The sequence below is a fragment of the Pelophylax lessonae genome, assembly GCF_965119305.1.
Source record: "Pelophylax lessonae genome assembly, chromosome: 5".
NCBI lineage: Eukaryota > Metazoa > Chordata > Amphibia > Anura > Ranidae > Pelophylax > Pelophylax lessonae.
Window position 1 is genome coordinate 456,035,361 of NC_138772.1, and position 22,592 is coordinate 456,057,952.

At 39.5% G+C, this 22,592-nt stretch overlaps 1 protein-coding gene across 1 annotated transcript in view; it reads left to right on the top strand.

Annotated features, from left to right (window-relative positions):
- Positions 1 to 22,592, top strand: part of LOC309555379 (uncharacterized protein) — a 654,339-nt gene that overhangs the window by 594,197 nt on the left and 37,550 nt on the right. The window contains exons 23-24 of the mRNA XM_082257367.1: positions 6,499 to 6,592; positions 11,185 to 11,246. Coding sequence (XP_082113493.1) covers positions 6,499 to 6,592; positions 11,185 to 11,246 — 156 coding nt within the window. The remainder of the gene's footprint in view (positions 1 to 6,498; positions 6,593 to 11,184; positions 11,247 to 22,592) is intronic.

Here is a 22,592-nt window from a genome sequence, read left to right on the forward strand (position 1 = left end):
TATATCTTTATGTTTGAAGCCTGAAATGTGGCAAAAGGTCGCAAAGTTCAAGGGGGCCAAATACTTTCGCAAGGCACTTTAGTTACCTTTCTTTTATTCCCCCCTACTCTAATCAGGGCCAGAAGTAATGTACAAAGCATGAGACCTACCGATGTGACAGCGTGTGGTCAATAGCATAGGCATTGTCACAGGGAAATCTTAACATACCTGGGTTTGGTTCAAGGCAGCTTTATAGAATGACAAAATTTTGGGTGCTGAACCTGAATCCTACTGAGCTGAATGCTAGAAAAACAGTAATGGCCATTTTCTAGGCTAATATGCAAGGGATTGTAAAACAAATTGCATTTGGGGCTGGGTACTGCCCTGAGTAACATGTATCAAAGCAAAAATACATTTTCCAATCCATTTGGTGGGGATCAGTGAATTTAACCGCTGGCCAACCGCCGCAAGTACATATACTGCTGTGGTCAGCCCCGGCCAGGCAAAGTGACGTATGGGTACGTCACTAGCCTGTGAGCCAATAGCGGGAGGGCGTGCGCCCCCGGAGGCGCTCTCCTGCCCCGGCTCGTTCCCTAACAAGTCTGCGCATGTGACCGGCGGACCCGATGTTCGCCGGTCACTCGCGATCGTCCGCCGTGAAGGGAGAAAGGCAGACGGCTAATGTAAACAAAGACACCTGTCATTCTTCCCTGTGTAACAGCAGAGATCTAATGGTCCTGCTATGTAGGACCATTGATCTCTGCTGTTACATGTAAAGCCACATCCCTGCACAGAAAACACGCCCCTAGGGACACACTTAACCCCTCCTTCCCCAATAAAGTTAACCCCATTCCCTGCCAGTGTCATTTTTACAGTAACAGTGCATATGTATAGCACTGATTACTGTAGTAATGTCACTGGTACCCCCAAAAGTGTCAAAAATGTCAGTCAAGGGTCCGATCTGTCCGCCGCAATGTCGCAGTCCCGCAAAAAAAATCGCAGATCGCCGCCATTACTCGTTAAATAAAAAAAAAACAACAAAAATGACAAAAATCTTTCCCTTAGTTAGTAAACGCAATACCAATAAAAATACGCTTTTGGCGATTTTTTTTTTTTTACCAAAAATATGTATCAGAAAACAAATTGGCCAAAAATGTTAAAACATTTTGATTTTTACATTTTTTTGGGGGGAATTTCATAAAAAAATGTGAAAAATATTGTTATTTTTGCAAAATTGTCGCTCTTTTTTTGTTTATAGCGCATGATCAAAAAATGGCACAGGTGATCAAATACCACCAAAAGAAAGCTCTATATGTGGGAAAAAAAGGACGTCAAATTCGTTGAGGTATAGCGTCGCACGGCCGCGCAATTGTCCGTTAAAGTCAAGCAGTGCCAAATCGCAAAATAGGGCCTGGTCAGGAAGGGGGTAAAATCTTCCGGGGCTTAAGTGGTTAATAATGCTTTAAGGGCAACATTCAAAATGCAAAATTAATTTAAATACCATGCCCAAGGTATGACATTTACAACCCACTTCAGAGAAAAAAAAAATGTTGTTTAGAGCAGACTTTAACTGTATCTGAGTACCACAAACTGAAAATGCTATTTAATTCATTTTTATTATTAAGAGCAAACCTACCTATCCATCCACATCTCCATGCTTTATTTTGTTGAGAAATCACTTTGAAAAACCACTCCCTAGCATTTCTAACCACAAGCATCTTGTCTATGGACAGATGATTTATGTAACATTTACTTCCGGGAATCCATCGGCCCTTAGCAAGGCAGGAGGTTGTGCTTAACTGAGAAAGAACCACCTCCTATCCTTCAGATGAAAGAAAAGAAATGTATGATATAATTTTGGTCTAGGCCAGAAACCAGGAAACAACTGCAGAATTGTAAAAACAAATTTTTGAAACATGTAAATATATTCTACTGTACCTTCCAGTTCTTTACTAAGGCGAGTTGAGTTCACCATAAAAATATATACCAGACCCTTTTCTATGATGAGAGTTTGGTGTGGATGTCAAGGGGACTCCAAACAAACAAAAGAAAGGTGTTGGTTCCCCTCATATTTCAACCACATACACAGATTTGACCTTGTCTTTTAATTTTAAAAAGGCCCACGATATAAATGTATTGTCAGTTACATTGGTCAGTGATGCAGATCCAAGTCAATCATCACAAGAAGAAAAAAACCTGCCAACCACCAGCATGTTCAATCCCATTATTTCACTTGCGCGAATGACATATCCCAGTTCCCGGTACTAAAGTAAACATTGTGAGACAATTTATTATTTTTTTTATTAATAAAATGTCATAACAGAAACTGTGTATGTGTTTACTTTTTACTTGCTTGTGTGAATGAGTAGGGCTACTCTTTACTCCTTCACATAGGAGGAATGCTATCTGGGAGTTAAAGGGGGCTTCCAGATTCCAATAACCCCCCCCTTAGACCCCCACAACCACTGGCACAGGGTTGTGGGGAAGAGACCCATGCTGAGGGTATGTTGCCTGGTATGTTTCAGGATGGGGGGGGGCGCTTGCTCATCCTTTCCCCTTTCCTGCATGCTCATGTAAGGGCCTGTTATGGATTATTAGGGGGACCCCACAATTTGTTTTTATTTGCAAGGGGTTCATTTGAGGGAACTCCACACAAAAAAGAGTGAGGGTTCAGTATAAATATGCGGGGACCCCAGGTCTTTTTTTTTTACAATCCCCATCCCTATGTTTATTGTCAGCCATGAATCCCCAGAGGACAGTAGATTTACTTCTGTTTTCCCAACAACTAGCCGGAGGGGAAGCTGTAACATTCTGCTTTGGGAGGTTTGTCTTGGCTGAATTAAATTGCTGTTTGCCAAACCTCCTAACAAGCAATAGATTTTGACTGAACCAGCAGCTCATGCCTACTTATAGCTCTGTTTTTACTCTTAGAAGCAGAATAAAGTGGTGGGTGGAGTAAAGTTAAGGTGAGTATATGTTGCTGTGGAGGTTTGCATTGAACTTGACTTGTTCTTTTGTCCCGCATGAGCAAATTACAGATTTACCTTAAATTTCATGTTACCTGCTGTTTAACTACTTCAATACCGGGCACTTTTCCCCCTTCCCGCCCAGGCCAATTTATAGCTTTTAGCGCTGTTGCATTTTAAATGACAATTGCGCGGTCAGGCAACACTGTACCTAAACCAAATTTATGTCATTTTTTTCCCACAAATAGAGCTTTCTTTTGGTGGTATTTGATCACCGCAAGGTTTTTTCTTTTTTGCTAAACAAATAAAAATAGACCAAAAAGTTTTTTTGTTTGTTATAAAATTTTGTAAATAGATACGTTTTTTCCTGCACTGATGAGGAGGCACTGATGGGGTGGCACTAATATGTGGCACTGATAGGCATCACTGATATGCAGCACTGATGGGCATTGATGTGATAGGTAGCACTGATATGCAGCATTGGTGGGCACTGATAGGCGGCACTGATAGGCAGCACTGATGGGCACTGATAGGTGGCACTGATGGGCACTGATAGGCGGCACTGGTGGGCAATAATGGGCACTGGCAGGCAGCACTGTTGGGGAGGGCACTGGCGGGCTCCCTGAGCCCTGATTGCCATCCCTTGTGGCCATAGTGGGCATCCCTGGGGTCATGGATGGGCATCCCTGGGGTCATGCGTGGGCATCCCTGGTGGTTCTTGTGGCACCCCCCCCCCCAAAGTGTCTGCACTGGTAATCAATGCTCTGATTACCAGTGCAGACCCCCCCTGTCAGGAGAGCCGCAGATCGGCTCTCCTCTACTCGTGCCTGCCAGGCACGAACTGAGGAAAGCCAATCAACGGCACTTCCTATTTACTATGTGACCAGCTGGGATTTGACACAGCTGGTCACATGGTAAAGAGCCTACGTCAGTAGGCTCTTTACCGAGATCAGGGATGCGGTGTTTCAGAGTGACACGCCGCATCACCGATCGCCGCCGGGGGGCGCGCAAAGCACATTATCCTGCCGCCGTCATATGACGTCCGGTCAGGATAATGTAACCACCTTCCCGCCGTCATTTGCCTATAGGGCGGGCGGGAAGTGGTTAAGTAACTTAATTTCATTTATTGACTACAGCCAATGGAGATAGTTTTGTGCATACATAGAATGACTATTTGCCCGGGATGCTTTCAAACATATGGATTGTAAGGATATTAATATAAACAGTATTGTCTCAGTCAACAAGAATGTGCGAACCCATGTGGCTGAAGATCAACATATAAATAATAGAGTACTGAAACAGGATGTTGGGAAAACATAAAACAAATAATGAATACACTGTTAATACTCAAAAGATGAATTTTATAAGTCCTGCTTCATCCATGTCTATAAATGTTTCATATTCTACATTTGACACCGGGGACTGCAAACATTTACAACAGGAAAGATTATGATGTCATCAAAATATATTGAGAAGCTTTGTCTGTCCTAAAGTGTTTTTAGTAAAGTTTATTATATCAAACCTCTTTCTGATGCTTTGGTTCTGTAGGACAATGCTGAAGTTGGACATACAAGATAGTTACTCAAAAAGTTATTTTCTTTTGTAAACAAGGAACACAAAATATGACAGAATACAAGACAAAGAAATGAATATGAAAAGCTGTGAAGGTTATAGTGTGTGGGTCCATAGATTGAAGAAATCACAGTTATATATATTTTGCATTTCATCTTTTGTGTTTCTAATATACAAATTCCTTGGCCTTGCTGTTGATTTATAGTAAGCTTTTAACGTAAGTAGAAAACACAAATAATGCAAAGATGACTTTAGATACAGTACATGTGACATGTGGCCCACATCTCTAGTCAATGCCTTGCATCAAGTGTTCCATAGCAACTACAGAATTGTTGTAGTATGCTTATTGTAGGATTATTCTGATTTATGTTGCTGATGTGGTTAACCTTTCACATCCATGCCTCTTTGAGCAGAGCATTAGCCTATGTTTTACGACTTGGCCTGTGTCTGCTAAACTTTGCACATTTTGTCTTAGCAGATACATTTTTCAGTAGTTTTTTTTTTTTTCAAATTGTGCAAGTTTATTTGTCTAGATGTAAATGTAGTTGGTTTTTATGACCCAAAACCCTACCATCACTTATTTATGAACCTGCTTTCACAAGCAAGTACACAAGACTCTCAATTCAGAGACTTCTGACATGTTATAAGATACTCTAAAAACTGCTGTCATGTTACAAGAGACTATTAGAGACTGATTGTAATGAAAAAAGGAGACTGCTAGGGACTGATGACATGTCACAAAAGACTGTGAGACTGCTAACATGTTTTAACTTAAAGGAGTTGTAAAGTCAGATGATTTGTTATCTTAATGCATTCTATCCCTTAAGATAAAAAAAACCGTCTGTGTGCAGCAGCCCCCCTCAGCCCACTAACACTTAGCTGAGGTCCCTCTCTGTCCAGTGATGTCCACAAGTGTCTCAGCCATCCTAGATTCTCCCTCCTGAGACACCATTGGTGCCATTGGCTGCCGCTGCTGTAAATCAAAGTCAGCTAGCCAATCAGGAGAGAGGGGGTTGGAGCCAGGTTGGGGCTCCATGTCTGAATGGACACAGGGAGCTGTGACTTGGCTCTGGTGCCCCCATAGCAAGCTGCTTGCTGTGGGGTCACTGAACAGGAGAGAGGGGCCAGGATCACAGAAGAGGGACTGAGAAGAGGAGGATCAGGGCTGCTCTTTGCAAAACCAACTGCACAGAGCAGGTAAGTATAATATGTTTGTTATTTTTATAGGGAAAAAAAACAAGACTTTATAATCAATATATATATATATATATATATATATATATATATATATATATATATATATATATATCAAAGTGAAGCTGTGGCAACAAGAAATGTTATACATTAAGATATGTAGTAAAAAGCTTACAACATAAACCATTGCTTGCATACAATGCCTGAAGCCCTTCCAAAGCAGATTTGCAAAGGGAGACTTTTTCTGTTTAATATTTGCATAGCCTAAATCCCAAGGAATAAGGACACTGACCTGATAATAGGTAACTTCCTTGCAGGACATTGTTTTGTGAGTTGTGTGCAAGCAGCAAGTCTAATTCTCCACAAACAGAAAGTGGAGGTAGGACACGAGGCTGCACTCTCAAAGCATGATGTGTGCTGATTGTTTAGTTCTCTATATGTCTATCTCTGATAAGGACTGGCCTACCCTAATCATTAAGATTTATCATTTAAATCTGTTTCTCTCAGCTGGCACTTTTTGTCCCATTTTACCTAGATTTTGTATCTCATTATTGGAGTAGTTTAAAGAACTGCACAATAATATCAGATGTGGCCAGATAGAGATCAGGGTTTGGTAACTAAGGAATGGGGTTTCAGTTTCCTGATTGTCCTTTTTTATTCTTGGAAATACTGTATGTATATCATCCTTAAAAAAGTCTAATCCTACTTGAAATTATGTATACTGGTAAAGTTTTGTTGCATGTTATTGTTGTTCTAATTAATATACATAGTTTATATTTTATTACAGCAATTTTCAGAAAAGAGAAGATGCATTGCTAGCTGTGGTTGATAACCTTAAAGTTGATTTGGAGAAAATGAAAAGGGAAAATGAACAATTGAAGGTAAGGATAAGGTTATATAAAATTTTATCTAGAAAATGACTTAAAATAGGTAATGCACTTTTGGTTGTTGTTACTCTTTCAATTTGGAATAATCTAGCTGTTGTGGGAAACAAGCGGGGCTTTTGGAAAAGATGCAGAGGACAGTGCCTGGGGCAGCAATGTAAAATGGGGCAGAATCAAGACATAAAAGATTTTCCTGTATGTTGAGCCATCCTTCTTTTGAACCTCTTCATATTTAACCCCTTAACATTTACATTCTTGAATTCTTGTTATTGGGCCAGCCATTCCAATTCAACAGCACCTCACTTACAATCATTCCAAAGAGATTAGTATGGGAAAAAAATCAAACACCAGAAAGGAATTATTGTTTCTTTTCCAATGATAATTTCTATATCTTTACAACTGATTGTTTTATCGAATGGCTATGCAAAGGTTATAGAAAAAGCAACACTGGCACAGGACTCACTATTTTAGAATGGCGATTAGGATGGTAAATATGGAGAACTGGCTTCTGGAAAGACCAAAAGACCTGTCAGGTCTCTCCAGTAGATATTCTGAAGCTATAGAAGGAAAAACAAATGTGCTCACTAGCCCTGATAGTTTCTATCAGTGTTGCCAACCCTCAATATTTTTACTGGCAGCCAGTAAAAAGTTGGAACTTTTCTCCTGCCAGTAAATGCCAGTGGCAGGAAAAAGTTGCCAGTAAAAAATATGGCTGTGACGCTCGGCTCTGAACTGCACACGCGTAGTTCTGGTCCGGACCCGACTCAGACCATCTGAGTGCCTGCTACAGTGTAATCGGCAGGGCCGGCAGTGGGTGGGTCTGGCGGAGTCAGTGCCTGAGCGTGTCATGTGATGTCATGGTGCAAGGAAGATTAGCAGAGTGGCCAGAGCCTCGTGTATGGGTCTGCAGCACAGGAGCACGGCAGGCCGGGAGCAGGACTGTCAGTGCTATTTGGACTTGGAGTGGACTGAAGGGACCACCTGGCATGGAGAGAGACTGTTAGATTGACTCAGGAGGGAACATGTCAGTGAGGTGTCATCATCATCATCTGTGCTGCTGCACACTGCTGTCAGTGTCACTGTGAGAGTCAGTTTCATGTGTGTGTGCACCCATTCTAATTTCTTGTCCTGTGAGTTCTGTCCCTGAGCTACCTACTTACTATATCGAAAATAAAATAAGAAATATGTTTTTTGCCTTAATATCTACCCTAAATCACATTGCTAATTGCATATTGTACTTGTTTGTAGCCTAAGTACTGAAATTTGCTCTTAAAACTGTAATTTTGTAACTTTTGGAAATGCCAGGAAAAACTTGGCTGTGCCAGTAAATTTTGGGTCTTGTGTCAGTAAATTTCAGTCTGGTAGGTTGGCAACAGTGGTCTCTATATGGCCCCAAATCAAAAGTAAATATTGCTCAACACTTGTAAATGATTTTAGGTAGTCAGTTGTGATTAAGTCAACTCATTTGGGAGCCATGCTAAAGTCTTGTTTTTTTATATATATATATATAACAAACATATCTGCACTAGTCTTCCCACTGACACTAATGATAGGACACTATTCTTCCCACTGACACCATCTGCAGGGCCCTATACTGATACCAGTAATGGGGCCCTATTTCTTTACCTGAGACCAACAATGGGGCACTATTCCTCACAATGACACCAATGATGGGGTACTATTTGTTCCCCAACTGCGAACAATGGGGCAATATTGTTACCACTAATACCAATGATGGGACATTCTTTACTCCCATTGATGCCAGGTCATTTTCTACTCCCACTGAAGTCTGAAGGACTGTAAACTGACCCTTTATTCAGAAAGTTTGGAGACCCCTGATCTAGAGATTCATATTTATTGGGTTTAGCACTTTCGTGTTTTTTTTTTTTTTTTTAAATCTTCATGCAACGACTTCTTAACAAAATAAACACGTCCTTGGTGAGTAATTCATCTTATATTATAATGTGATTATTTTTCATATTATATGTTACAGACTTGTATTTTGATGCTTTAATGTGTTTTTCAAGCAGCATGGTATAATCTGCTATATACTTTAAAATTTGTGCTTTATTTCTCCATTGTTGAAAGCTATTCCAGCTAAGAAATACAAAGGGGAATGTTACATGGGCCTTTGATTTGTGGACTTTACAGAACAACTATAGCTCTGTGTGAAAAGCACAGAGAATGTTGTCTTTAGTAGTGCCTTTAAGTTTTAAAGCAGAACTTCAAGAAAAAATAAATGTTTTAAAATCTAAAATGTTCATTAACCACTTGCCGACCGCCCACAGTATATTTACTGCGGCAGTCAGCCCCTCACAGGCAAAGCGACGTAGTACTACGTCGCTAGCCTGTGAGGCTCTAGGGGGCGAGCGCGCGCTGCCGGAGGCGCGCTCCCGCTCATTCACGGACCCCCCCCCCCACGCGTGTGACCAGCGGACTCCATGTCCACCGGTCACTCGCGATCGTCCGCTGTGAAGGGAGAAAGGCAAGCGGCTAATGTAAACAAAGCCGCCTGTCATTCTCCCCTGTGTAACAGCAGAGATCATATGGTCCTGCTATGCAGGATCATATTTCTCTGTTGTTACACAACCAACCACATCCCTGCACAGTTAGAAGCACGCCCCTAGGGACACACTTAACCCCTCCTTCTCCAATAAAGTTAACCCCTTCCCTGCCAGTGTGATTTTTACAGTAACAGTGCATATGTATAGCACTGATTACTGTAGTAATGTCACTGGTAACCCCAAAAGTGTAAAAAATGTCAGTCAAGGGTCCGATCTGTCCACCGCAATGTCACAGTCCCGCAAAAAAAATCGCAGATCGCCGCCATTACATGTTAAAAAAAAAACAACAAAAATGACAAAAATCTTTCCCTTAGTAAACGCAATAACTGTTGCACAAACCAATCAAAATACGCTTTTTGCGATTTTTTTTACCAAACATATGTAGCAGAAAACAAATTGGCCTAAAATGTTAAAAAAATTTGATTTTTACATTTTTTTGGGGGAATTTCATATAAAAAATGTGAAAAATATTGTTATTTTTGCAAAATTGTCGCTCTATTTTTGTTTATAGCGCATGATCAAAAAATTGCACAGGTGATCAAATACCACCAAAAGAAAGCTCTGTTTGTGGGAAAAAAAGGACGTCAAATTTGTTTAGGTACAGCGTTGAACGACCGCGCAATTGTCCATTAAAGTCACGCAGTGCCGAATCGCAAAATAGAGCCTGGTCAGGAAGGGGGTAAAATCTTCCGGGGCTTAAGTGGTTAAGATGTGTATGACTCATTAGGTATGGCTGTACTTTCTGTGATATTTACACTTTCATTGAGGTTGGAAGTACAGAGAGAGTGGCTATGCGAGCTGCAGCTCTTACTCACAGAACCCTCTGTGATGTGTGTCTGCCCCTCTCTACTCTTGCCAATTTGAAGAAAACTTTGTTTTCTGTGAATGGTTTACTGAATATAAAGCATTCTGTAAATAGGCAAGGGGAATGAATCAGAATTATATAAATGATAGCAGTACTTCAACTGCATTTACCTCTTCAAAATGAACATTTACACTGCAGATTAAATAAATATTCCTGGAATTCTGATTTAATATTAACAATGATCATTTAATAAGTTAGGGAACAAAAGAGAAGAAGCATGTGGAAAAGGACCAGCATTAAAAGGGAATCATTATTGACATATAGCCATTATGTACTGGTTTGTTTTAATTAAAGTGATTTCTAAATAGTTGTTATGGTTTCTATTTTTTTTTACAATTTGCTCCAAGTACTGTTTATAGCATACTTTATGTAATTAAAAACAATCTGTTCTGTTTTTCAAATGCATATTAAAACTACCCTGTCACCCAGGGGAAAAAAAATCATTCCCCCCTAAATGATAAAGTTTTATACTTACCTCTCCAGTAGGTGTTGTGTTAAATCTTCACTTTCGGGTATGTCTTATAGCATTCTCTTACTAGGTGCAGTGGTTCCTTCCACCAGCTGCTACATCACTGCAGAACATCTTAAAAGAGAAGTATGGACAAAGCACACATTTATACTCACCTAGGTAGATGCAGCATCGATCTGCTGGCTCTGCAGTGAAAACTAAGTGATCAAACACCACTGATTGCTCAATTCTCCCTCTCCACTCTGAGTAGAGAGCTTTGACTGTCAGTCCGGCTTTTTGCTTTGCCCTCCCTCCTCACTGGAGCGCTGGGCTAAGGAGGGGGGGGGAGGGGCTGGCTCAGTCTCTCAGCAGATCACTAACAGGCTGAGCCAGGTCCTGATCCAGAGATCTGGGTGGATCCTGACCATATGGTAGAGATCTTTCCCAAGCCTGGGCTGGCTGAGTGTTGACTAAAGTCAGTTAGTTTTCCACTCCTGTGACCTACTTGAGAAGTATAGCTAAAATAGCTTTAGCTACACTTCTCCTTTGAGCCCTGGAACTATTGATGGCATTAGGGATGATGGAGCAGTATTAGACCTTGTGGTCATGCTACATTTTTCCTCTGGAGATTAAAGGTAACGACTTTACATACTAGCATTACGTTTAAATTACTTATGTGATAAAGCTGTTTCATCCTTTTTTGTTTTTAAAGGAAGATTGTGTTGAACAGCAAGAACTGAATATGAAATTTAGAAGACAGCTGGAGACACAGGAGTAAGTCTTGCATACTTGTATTTCATCAACATTCAGTTTCATACTATGAAAACATCCTGGAGCAAAGCCTTTTGTAGGCATATATGCTAATACAATCTGCTGTTATCTCTTTCTATGAGACAGACAAACCTGGTGAGGAAATAACCATAAATTATTTGACGTGCAGCAAATACATTGTTGTCTGTCATATGGTAGGCCCTGCTGACACTTATCTAATAATGAAATGACAAAATAAAAGTGAGTAAATCTATTTAAGTTGCAACATGTTAGTAGAAAATATAAAACACCCGAAAATTAATGTTCTCTTGAATTTTTCCTAAAGAATTATTTGGTGAATGTATGTAATATCCACAATTTAAACTCTTGCCTCCCATGTAACATATATGTGCTACAGCACAGAGGGTGGACTTTATTGCCCGCCCACCTAGAACACACCTGCGTCCATGGATGGTTGAGGCTTCTGTGCTGAGAGCGTGCTCACTCTACAGTAACTGAGCTGTCATAGTCAATAGCATGGTCACTTGATTGGGCAGTCCTTCCGGCCCCCCAGGAATAAAGACCCAGGTAAAGGGATGCTGGGGCTGGGCAGGAATGGGTTAAAGGTATGTAACCAATGTTTTTATGCTACTCTCATTTTACCATCAAATAAAAATTATTTTTTAGGATGATACTATATAGAATTTATGTTTCTAAATCCACCATATGGTGTCATTCTTAAATCCAATTTAAAATTATTTGTTTAAAGAAATATTTTCCAGTGTAATGTTTTTTCTGTTTATTGCTTCACCTGCACCATGCTGCTGATTGAGTTTGATATTTTGGAAATGCTAAACTGTTAAGGCAGATATTCTGATTATATTACAAAATTATTTTTAACCACTTGGAGCTGCTTTTCTCTAGTCAGTGGTCCAGCTTATAAACTGAATCAACGCTTAGTGTTTCAAAACATTTTAACAACATTTTTTTTCATGTTTTTTTATTTTTTTAAATGTCAAGGATTTTGCACAGAGCAGCCCTTATCCTCCTCTTCTGGGGTTCCCCCGGTGGCCCTCCTGAATCCTCCTATTCATTGGGTGCCCCCACAGAGAGACGCTTTTCATGGGGGCACCCATGCGGGTGCGCTCACAGGTCCCGCTGCTGAGTCCATTAACATAGAAAGCAGGACTTGGCCTAGCCCCAGCTTCTGTGTCTCTGGATTTAAAAGACAGCAACGGGAGCCAATGGATCCTGCTGCTATCAATCTATCCAATGAGGACCCGAGACAGCAACTGGAGCTGTTGGGCTTGTTTTTGGAACGATCGGGTTCAGGTAAGAAAAAAGGGGGGGGGTCTGGGAGCAGCTGAAGCACCGAAGGTTTTTCACCTTAATGTATAGAATGCATTAAGGTGAAAAACCATAAGACTTTGCAACTCCTTTAATGCAGGGAAAGCGTTTAGGTAAAAAATGTTTTCCCTTTAGAAACATTTTAACCATGCCCAGACATTATTACAAGGAGGCAGTTGGATGCACCTACTGTATGTCTATGCATGTACCAATCATTGCGATGTGAATATTTCCATTGCTACTTCAGCAGGAGATTACACTTAGAATTCAAATGCACTTAACTGGAGTGCATTTAGTTTGCTAAAGTTCTGTGGATCTTAAACAACTGCTCTTCTGGTACACCAAACCCACCCACTGCATGTGTCAGCACAGGTGCTTGTAGTTTCCATCAGGGCATGTGACAGGGTGACATTGCAGGAGCAAAACTGGGAGACAGTTGTCACCCATAACAGGAATTGCTTGAACAAGAACCTTTTTGGTAGGATCAGCAAGGGTTTATTTGAAGAAAGATTGAATTTTAAAAGGATTGAAAGGAACTTTTATATTTACAATAACATTTAAGCTTGTTTAAGATTTTAGTGATTGGGTTTAAATCTACTTAAAGCGGTAGTAAACTGCATTTTTTTTCCACCCCTGTAAGAAAATTGCATAATGTGCTAGCATGCATCAGATACTAGCACATTATGAAATACTTACCTTAGAACAAAGCCTTCCAGCAGTGCGCTGTCACCTCTGAAGGAGCTTTCATCTTCACCTGGTCTTCCTTCCAAGTTTGCTTCCTCCAGCCGTCTCATTGACCACGCCGTGATGACATACTCCCGCGCATGTGCATAGGAGTAACGGACTACAGCATGGAGCTCTGAAGGGATGGCACGGGTATACTGTCCCTTCAAGAGGGCATGCACCAGTGACATCACCTGCTGTATGCAGTATAAATCTCTCCTAAACAGTGCAAGTTTAGGAGATATTCAAAGAACCTACAGGTAAGCCTTATTATAGGCTTACCTGTAGGTACAAGTTTACAAAAAGGGCTTACTTCCACTTTAAAGTAAATGGTGTGTGCATACATTAACCTAGTTCTACTTTTTTGTATTTTTATGGTGTTTCCAGGAAAATATAAAAATTTGTAAATGCCTACAAATCATTTCCTTTACTATTGCAATATTTATACAGTAGTTTCTTATATAAGTGGTGTAGTAGTTTCTTATATAAGTGGTGTATGTTGAAACAAATGCAGCCAGTGAGGATTCTACTGCCATATTGCAATTAAGCATGTTCTTATTTTCATCTTTGTATTCGGCTCACTGCTGGAACCCTTAAACGAAGCCAGTAAATCTGACAAAATGCCGAATATTCATTCATCTCTGATAAATCACATCAAAGTTGTGAACTAAGCATAAATCTAGATAAAATTGAGCTTTTGAGAATTGCAAATTTAATACAATTTAATTGCATGATTTTCACATCCCAGGAAAACTGCACTTTAGTAAATTGTGATCTTCATATTAAAGCACGCCAGGCTGAGAGTACAGAGTTTTATTATAAAGATGTCAGTTCGTTTGAAACATAAACATATTTTCAGTTCCAATATTAGCGCTTCCAGTGATCAATGGCAGGGCGAGTGGAGTACATTAGAATTTGTTTCTGATCAGCAGAATGCAATTATTTACAAAAACTCAAAACAGAAAGCAAACTTGTAAGAGAAAGAGGAAGAGTTATAGCTTTCTTACAGCGCAGGTAATTTTAATATAGACGAGATTGGTCCAAGTCCTGCCGTTTGGACTGATAGATCATCTCGCAGAACTATCATTTCAATAATCTCAATGACAGTGCTGCACTGGATACTTGGTACACTATTATAAATTAAATTTACGGCAAATGTCATTGCTGAGAATATGGAGAGAAATCCGTCATTTGTGTTTGTGGAAGTTAAGATAGGGGAAAAAAAATTTAAGATTCTGTGACAAAACATAACAAAAATGATGTATAGGTCGTGGCAATATTACCAGTTGTATGCAATTTCCTTTTTCCATTACAATTTCATTAATATACTGGAGTCACAACTGAGTATGCTATAGCGGCACAGCATGTTCTCAGAAGAAATAAGCACATACCTAGATGCCCAATGATAAGAGGAAATGGTAGGTTTGTTACTTGAAGCGGAAACGGATTCAGCTTTGTATGACAAATTTGCTTTGGCTCAGTGCTGAATGTGCGGATGGGAGCCATGTTTATCCAGGGCTATTCTTAAAGGATTGTGAAATACATTCTGTGAGAGGAGTGAGAGAAAGCACAGCAGGTATGCTATAGAAGATGCTGCTGAAATGTTGCAGCTCTGATTAGAACACGGCTGAGTTAAGCATGGATACACGGAATACACATCAATCAATAGAACTGAGATGTCTCTTCTAGAACTCATTACATGGCACAGAGTTAGATACATTATTACCACATTACTGATTTTAAAGTCTTTGTCCACCTTCATTTGACCGCTCCTCTTTGAGGCTGGGATGGATAGACCCACATAAAATAAACAAAATGTATTTGATGCATAATTGAAACAATTGAAATACAAAGTTATTTTCGTCGATTTGTACAAAGAAAGATATATATTATACTAGTTTCAATAAATTTACTAGGCAGATAGTTTTACAAAGTTAATACAATTAAGTTGCTAATAACGTTTGCGACTTGTTAGAGGGTTGAGTAGCCTCTTTTACACCCAAACAACAAAGTCAAACACCACAATTTACAAATGGAAAGTATTTTGTAAGTGCCTATCAAGCTATTACCTCCAAGAGAGAATACTTGTAATGGAGATGAAGGCCCATGGAACTATAATTCTCTTGCTGACCAATTTCAAGAAAGAAGTTCCTTTAGGTTTAAGCTCATAACTTCCTTCAGCCATGGCCTTTGGCCATGTGGGGAATGAAATTATTTTCCCCTTCACTGTTGCACATATGTCGGTACAACTCCCTGGGAAAACTCCCAAGGGACATCTATATTGGAAGGTCTATCCACCTCAAAACCAAACTTGGCATGCTTTCCCTGAGTTAGAGGGTGTGAATGCAAAGAGCGTCATGTGTATGGTAGAGATCACATGTCGTTGAGGTGAGCTTTGGGAGCATAGTGATTCATATGGGGTGAGCAGTCTGGAGGAAGATTGATCAATATCTTGTAGGAAGTGGCATATTTGGAATTATGACCAGTAAGGGAAGGAGTTGTCTTGTATGTTTGTGGTCAGATTGATAGGATCTAGAAGTGCCCCATCTTGAAAAAACTGGTGTGCTAGGATCTTAGGGTGTGGCTAAATATTTGTCTGAAAGTGTGAGGACATTCCCGTAGTAAAGGCCAGGGGTAAACTGAACGGCGTTAGAGGACCGGGACTGGATGAAAGTTGTAATTTTATGCAAACTTCTCTGAAGCTTTGAAGTGTCGGGCTGATTAAAGGGTGTTCCTGTATGGAAGGAGGGATATGGCAAGGCAATATCCATGGAGTCAAACCCAATGGTATTGGAGAAAAGGAGCATTTATGGCGTACCCAGTCCTTTAGTTTGTCATGTACCATCCAGTCTATTATTCTGGACAGGAGGCTAGCCCAATAGTAATGTTTAAGATCCAGAAGACCTATTCCACCTTTTGTCTTTGGTCTTATTAGCTGGTTATAACTTAACCTTGGGCATTTTTTGTTTCCAGAGAAATTCTATGCACATTAATTTGTAAGTCAGGAAGAAAGTCTAACCAAAATTGTTTGTAGAATATACAGGACTCGGGGGAAGGACGTTCATTTTAAAATAGCCGCTCCTCCTAACCAGGAGAATGATGGTTTATCCCATCTATGTAGATCGCCAGATATGGCTCGTACAATGGGTAAATGTTTTGCATACAAGTCTGGCAGACATGTTGCAAGTTGGATGCCTAAGTATTTAATATTTGCCACTGAAAGGGGAAATAATTTTGGCACTTCCGGTGCGACGCCGCATTCCTTGCTAAACAGCTTCTGGGCATGCCCAGAAGCTGTGGAAGAATGCGGCGCCGCACCAGAAGTGACGAGAGGGGCCGGTGAAGGCGCATTCTGGGAGAAGAAGACGCGGAATAGGACGCAGAAGAGGATCGCGCTGGCTTCAGCTGCCCACAACAGAGATGGCAACGCTGGAGTAGAAAGTTTAAAAGTGAGTATTTCTTCTTGCAGGTAAGTGCGAACTGGGAAAGATCAGAGGCTAGTAATTGTGGAATGTGCTAGCCCTGACTGTACCGGGGGTATGTTTATTGAAAAAATGTTTTTGTGGCCGGAACTCCGCTTTAATGCTGGACCTCTGTGCATGGGTGCAGGAGAATCAGGCAGTCATCTTGCTCTGGCCCCAAACCACGCCCCATTCATAACATAATTATTATTGAGGAATGTATGTTCTTTGCTAAAGAACATTATTTTTTTATCAAGTTGGTATGGGTAAAGTTCCACTTTAAAACTTCCAGTCTGATACTGTAGGTCCAATGTGTTCCCACGGTGTAGAGAGACAGTACAGATGTTTCAGAAATGGTAGAGACTTGCACAAGACCTGGGCTGAGCTCAAGAAAAGTGAATATAAAGTATTTATTAAAAAATGGACATACAGGCGTATTGAAGGAAATTTTTTCACAGTTAATTATTGCAGACACATTCCTATTTGTATGTGTCTATTTACATATAAAACAGTGTTATTGCAGTTACTACAGCCAAATATGTCTGTACGTATGACTTGTTGGAAGGATTCTATTTTTTTTCTGCCTGTGTCACATGGGGGGGGGGGGGGGGTTGTTGCTAAATTAGTGACAACTGTTGGAATTCTGGATTTTTCATCACTTTCTGTCCCTATATAAACAGAACATTATTCCAGTAGCTTTGTAACATGTTTTGATGGACATTTGCAAAATTGAGACCTGCAGCAATGTATTATAGGCACCATTTTTGTTCAGTGGTTCCTTACAGTGGAGACATGTCCTTCAACATTGCACACTGTGGGATTACTGTGTTTTATAAAGTAAAATGATAATTATTTACCATAGCAAACAAATGAAAAATAAAAGTTCACCACTTTTACTAATTTCCCTGCATTGTGCAATTTCCCTTTTAAGGTAAACAGGGTAAACAGCCTGCATGCCTTTAGTAAATCAACCCCTGGTAATATTACTGTGAATAAAAAAAAAAAAACACCTGAATCTTTAGGAACTTTTTTCAGTTAATCTCTACAGTCCTTCTTCCACAGTATTCTGATTATTTCCTTTGTCCAGAGCATGGTTTATATGACCAGACCTTTCTTAAGAAGAACAGATTTTCATAGTAATCAAATTTGTCTGCCTTTTATAGGGTATGGCACCTTCATAGGAAGCAGACCTTTAATCTCTTCCCACTGATTGGAATACTTGCATCCAATAGCCAACTATGCAAGATATCATTATCAAAATAGTACACATACTTTTCCCAGCAAGGATAATGATTAGGTAAACCATTTGTTTAGAAAAGATAGTATAAAAATGTTGTACATGAAGACGTTCAGATCACATTTTGGGAGCCAAGTAACACTAAATGGTTCACAAACTTTTTTCTTGCAATGGTAAATCCCAATAATGAGGTGCATCTAGTTGGGTCTACTTATGGAAAATGTAGATGTTAACAATAGGGGCCCTATTAATGATTTACATGTAGCGTTTAGATATAATTGTACAGTATTTGTATTAGGCGTTGGGTGCTGTTAATAATGCCATGGGATTCTGATGGCATACAAAGAATATTGTAAGATGCTGGGAGTTGTAATTTAGCAGCAGACTGTCTGCTGAATGTTTCCTCCCTGTGGAGTGCTTCTGATAAATCTATCATTGTCCCTTTCTGTGATTGATAGTTTAATAATGTTTCTGGGAACAGCAAAACTGTGACACACACAAGCTGTGGATCCAGTTCTCAATAAGAGAGAGCCATATTTCCAAAGTAAATTGTCTATAGGCACATTTTGGGCACACACTGTGTTTGTTGACAAATGAAGTATTGCGGTGCTTGAAGGGGCACCCGCTGGTAACAGGCAAGCTTTTATAAAAATGCTCAGTGAAAATGGTGCTGCTGTTGTTATGCGCACGTTCAAGCAGAAACCATTTACATACTTAAAAAATAATAATAATTTTGTTATTAATAAGTGCTTCAATTAACAGTAAAAGAGGAAGCATGGTAGAAACATACACTATATTAATTACTGAAATGTGTTGTTCTGTTTGGATGGTTTAAATTATCTGATGGCTTAAATTATTTTGTGCTGGGATAGTAAGATAATGATATCCAATGTCACTGTCTGATCTCTGTGTATGCAGAGTTTTTAAGAAGCAGTCAAAATAGGTAAAATACCCTCAGGCACCTTTAGATACCTTCATACCTCCTTTTAAAGCCCCACAGTTATACTTCAGATAAAGCAAGGAAGAGTTAAAATTGCTGACAGGATTTGATTTCTGTTTTTTTTTTTTTTTGTCTCTATTGCAAAGATTTTAATTCACTTCCTGTCCCAGTGATACTTGTACAAAAATGAGGAGGGCATGTATCAAAGGGGGAAGAAAATATGGATTGTAATAACAACATCATTTGTTTTAACCCTTCCTCAATTCACTAATGTGTTTATGTCTGTGTCCCTATTGAAGAGATTTCTCATCACTTCCTGTACTGACAGGAAACAAGGCTAAATCTCCCCAACAAGGTCACAGACAGTCAATCCATCCACAACTGGCATTTTGTAGATGCTAGAGAAAAACATGATTTATCTTGTAGAATCCAGAGCTAAATAACTCACAATCTAGGCAAGAGCTGAGAGATTGATAGCTACCCAGGGAGCTCGGCCACAGCCAACATACTCCTGTAGTAATCTTGGGTGGCAGTGCAATTAGGTTAAGCTGTACACCTGCCAATCCCTTTATCAGTAAGCATGTTTTGGAGGCAGTTGATGTCTATTGGGGAGGGCTGTGTCAGCAAAGACCATCTTTGTCAATGTTGTAGACCAGATAAGAGGTGGGGCTATGGGGGTACCATATGCACCAAATGCAATAATTTGGCGAGTAACGTCTCAACCCTGCAAAACAAAATAACCACTAGATACTTCTGGTGCTTGTGAAACTACATGAGCTGCTTTGAATGTTGTTCCTGTGAGCTAAACAAGTCTAGCACCTTTTGTGGGGATTGCAGCGAGCACAGCACTCTCTCATAGGTGTATAAGACTAAATAAATTAAATAGTGCCGCACGACATAAAGTGCTCAAGATATGTATATAAATGTGCAATATACAATAAGTATTAAATACAAATGATGGATGAATAATCAATAAATATGTAAAAAATTAAATGACAATAAATTATATGATATTAAAGTGCAAAGCGTGCCAACGTGTTCAAGATATGTATATAAATGTGCAATATACAATGAATATTGTTTTTTACCAATGATGGATGAATAATCAATAAATATGTAAAAAATATTGACAATCAATTATATGATCTTAAAGTGCAAAGCATGCCAATGTGATCAACATATAAATGGGTGGATGAATATATAAAAAAAGTTTCTAAAATTGGTGAATAAATAATTTGATGTGAAAACATATTTATAAATAATTTTATCTTCTTTTAACGTGATAAAAGTGCTGGTGACAATCTTTTCTGATATAAATATTGCACTTCTCAAAAACTCTATATATAGTCCACATTGAAGTGACCAAATAGTGTATCCAGTTGTAACTTCCGTAGTGAAACGTAAAGTACTCACATTTAACGGGTGCTATAGTGCACCAAGCATGAAACAACCTTTGGTAATAGTCTCTGGTGACTGTATGTGATGGCAACAGGGTAGGGATGGAGTATCTGTACGTGCTGCTCCTTCACTTCCTGGTCTAAGCAGCCCCTCCCCTACACGTAAGACACAGAGACACGTGTCTTCCAAGGGGGATAAATGTGAGTACTTTACTTTTCTAAATAAAAACGATTTTTAAAGAAGATATAAGCACTATTGGAGTCCCCCTTTTTTCTATGTTACATCAATTGATTACTATGAGGGAAGTTATCCAAAGTGTGACGCTCTCCTGAGGGGCTGGTATACCATCCATGACTCCAGGAAAGGCGACCCCTAAAGGGTAAACTGCGCTGTGAGACTTATGCTTAATCGATAGGTCGCAGGAGCGGAGGTGAGGACCCAGTCACATAGGGTCTTGCGGTGAAGGCATGTTTCACTACGGAAGTTACTACTGGATACACTATTTGGTCACTTCAAAGTAGACTATATATAGAATTGTAAAATTTATATCACGAAAGATTGTCACCAGCACTTTTATTGCGTTAAAAGAAGAGAATATTTTTTATAAATACGTTTTCACATCAAATTATTTATTCACCAATTTTTGAAAAAAAAAAGGATATATTCATCCACCCATTTATATGTTGATCACGTTGGCACGCTTTGCACTTTAAGATCATATAATTAATTGTCAATTTTTTACATATTTATTGATTATTTATCCATCATTTTTATTTAATACTTATTGTATATTGCACATTTATATACATATCTTGAGCACTTTATGTTGTGCGGCACTATTTAATTAATTTATTTACACGAGCTGCCTTGCTAATCTTTGACAGGGCAAAATGTTAATGTTATTTTTAGGAAGACCTTAAAGGGTAAGTTTATCTTTTCATTAAAGATCAAAAGGTGAACTGGCTCTAAATATCCTGGCCACATATTGGCCATGAAGCAGTACACATCCCTATATATATAGTTCATATATCAGTACAGTCATGTGACCATGCTGACCAATGAGAAGCGCAGCTGAGGCTTCTTGTTCTGGTAAGGTGTCTCAGAAGAAAGAAGTGCTTCTCATTGGTTTCCACGGTCATGTGCTGACCAATGTGCGCTTGCCCCTGCAAGCATTATGATGGATTCTCACATCGGGTCCGCCGGTCACGCGCGGGGGGGTCTGTGACCGCGCGTATATATAAGTCACTTTGCCTGTGAGGGGCTGACCGCCGCAGTATATGTACTTGCGGCGGTCGGCAAGTGGTTAAAGGCACCATATTTTAAAAAAAATGACAGCATTCAAAACAGCCAAACTTGGCGTTTTGAATACTTTTAGGGGCAGAGGAGGGATTTGGGGTCTTTTAGATCCCTCCATAAAGAGCACCTGTCACTGCCTATTACTGTCACAAGGGATGTTTACATTCCTTGTGACAGCAATAAAAGTGATTAAATTTCTTTTTTTTTTTTAAAAGAATAATGTAAAAAAATAAATAATTAAGAAAAAAAATGTTTAATTTGCTTGCGTGAAGAAGCAAACGCATACGCAAGTTGCGCCTGCATATGAAAATGGTGTTCAAACTTCACATGTGAGGTATCATCGCAATAGTTAGAGCTTAAGTCCTCCTTGTCCGCATCGCCTTTGGAGATTATTAAGTACCGAAGATTGTCGCCATTCCACGAGTGTGCGCAATTTTAAAGCATGACATGTTAGGTATCTATTTACTCAGTGCCACATCATCTTTTAGATTATGCTAAGTATTTCTTTAGCAAAAAAAGACTTATTTTAAGATGTAAGCAACAAGTGTCAGAAAAAGGCTTAAACTCCAAGGGGTTAAGTAGACATAGTGCTGTTATCAAATAGTGTTGCCGTCTGGTCCTGTATGTCCACAGTGCATAATAGAAATGTGTTGTTAGTATGATAGACCGTACTACACCTTTTATACAATATTAAAAACTCCTGGAACACCATCCACACATGTATACAAATACACTCCAAATATCAACCTAAATTGCTACAAAATCTCTACATAAACATTTGTCTTCCTATCAAATTGGTATAAGGTGCAGTTCTATCAAAAGTAGCAGAAAATGTCCTTATTGTAGTATTCCCCAAGAGTGAGAGCATTCATCATATTAGATTATTCAGGTGGGAAAAAAAACATTGGTGTTAAGCAACTCTTGTTATAACCCAGCATGCACTGGTCAGTGATGTCACAATGGCGCAG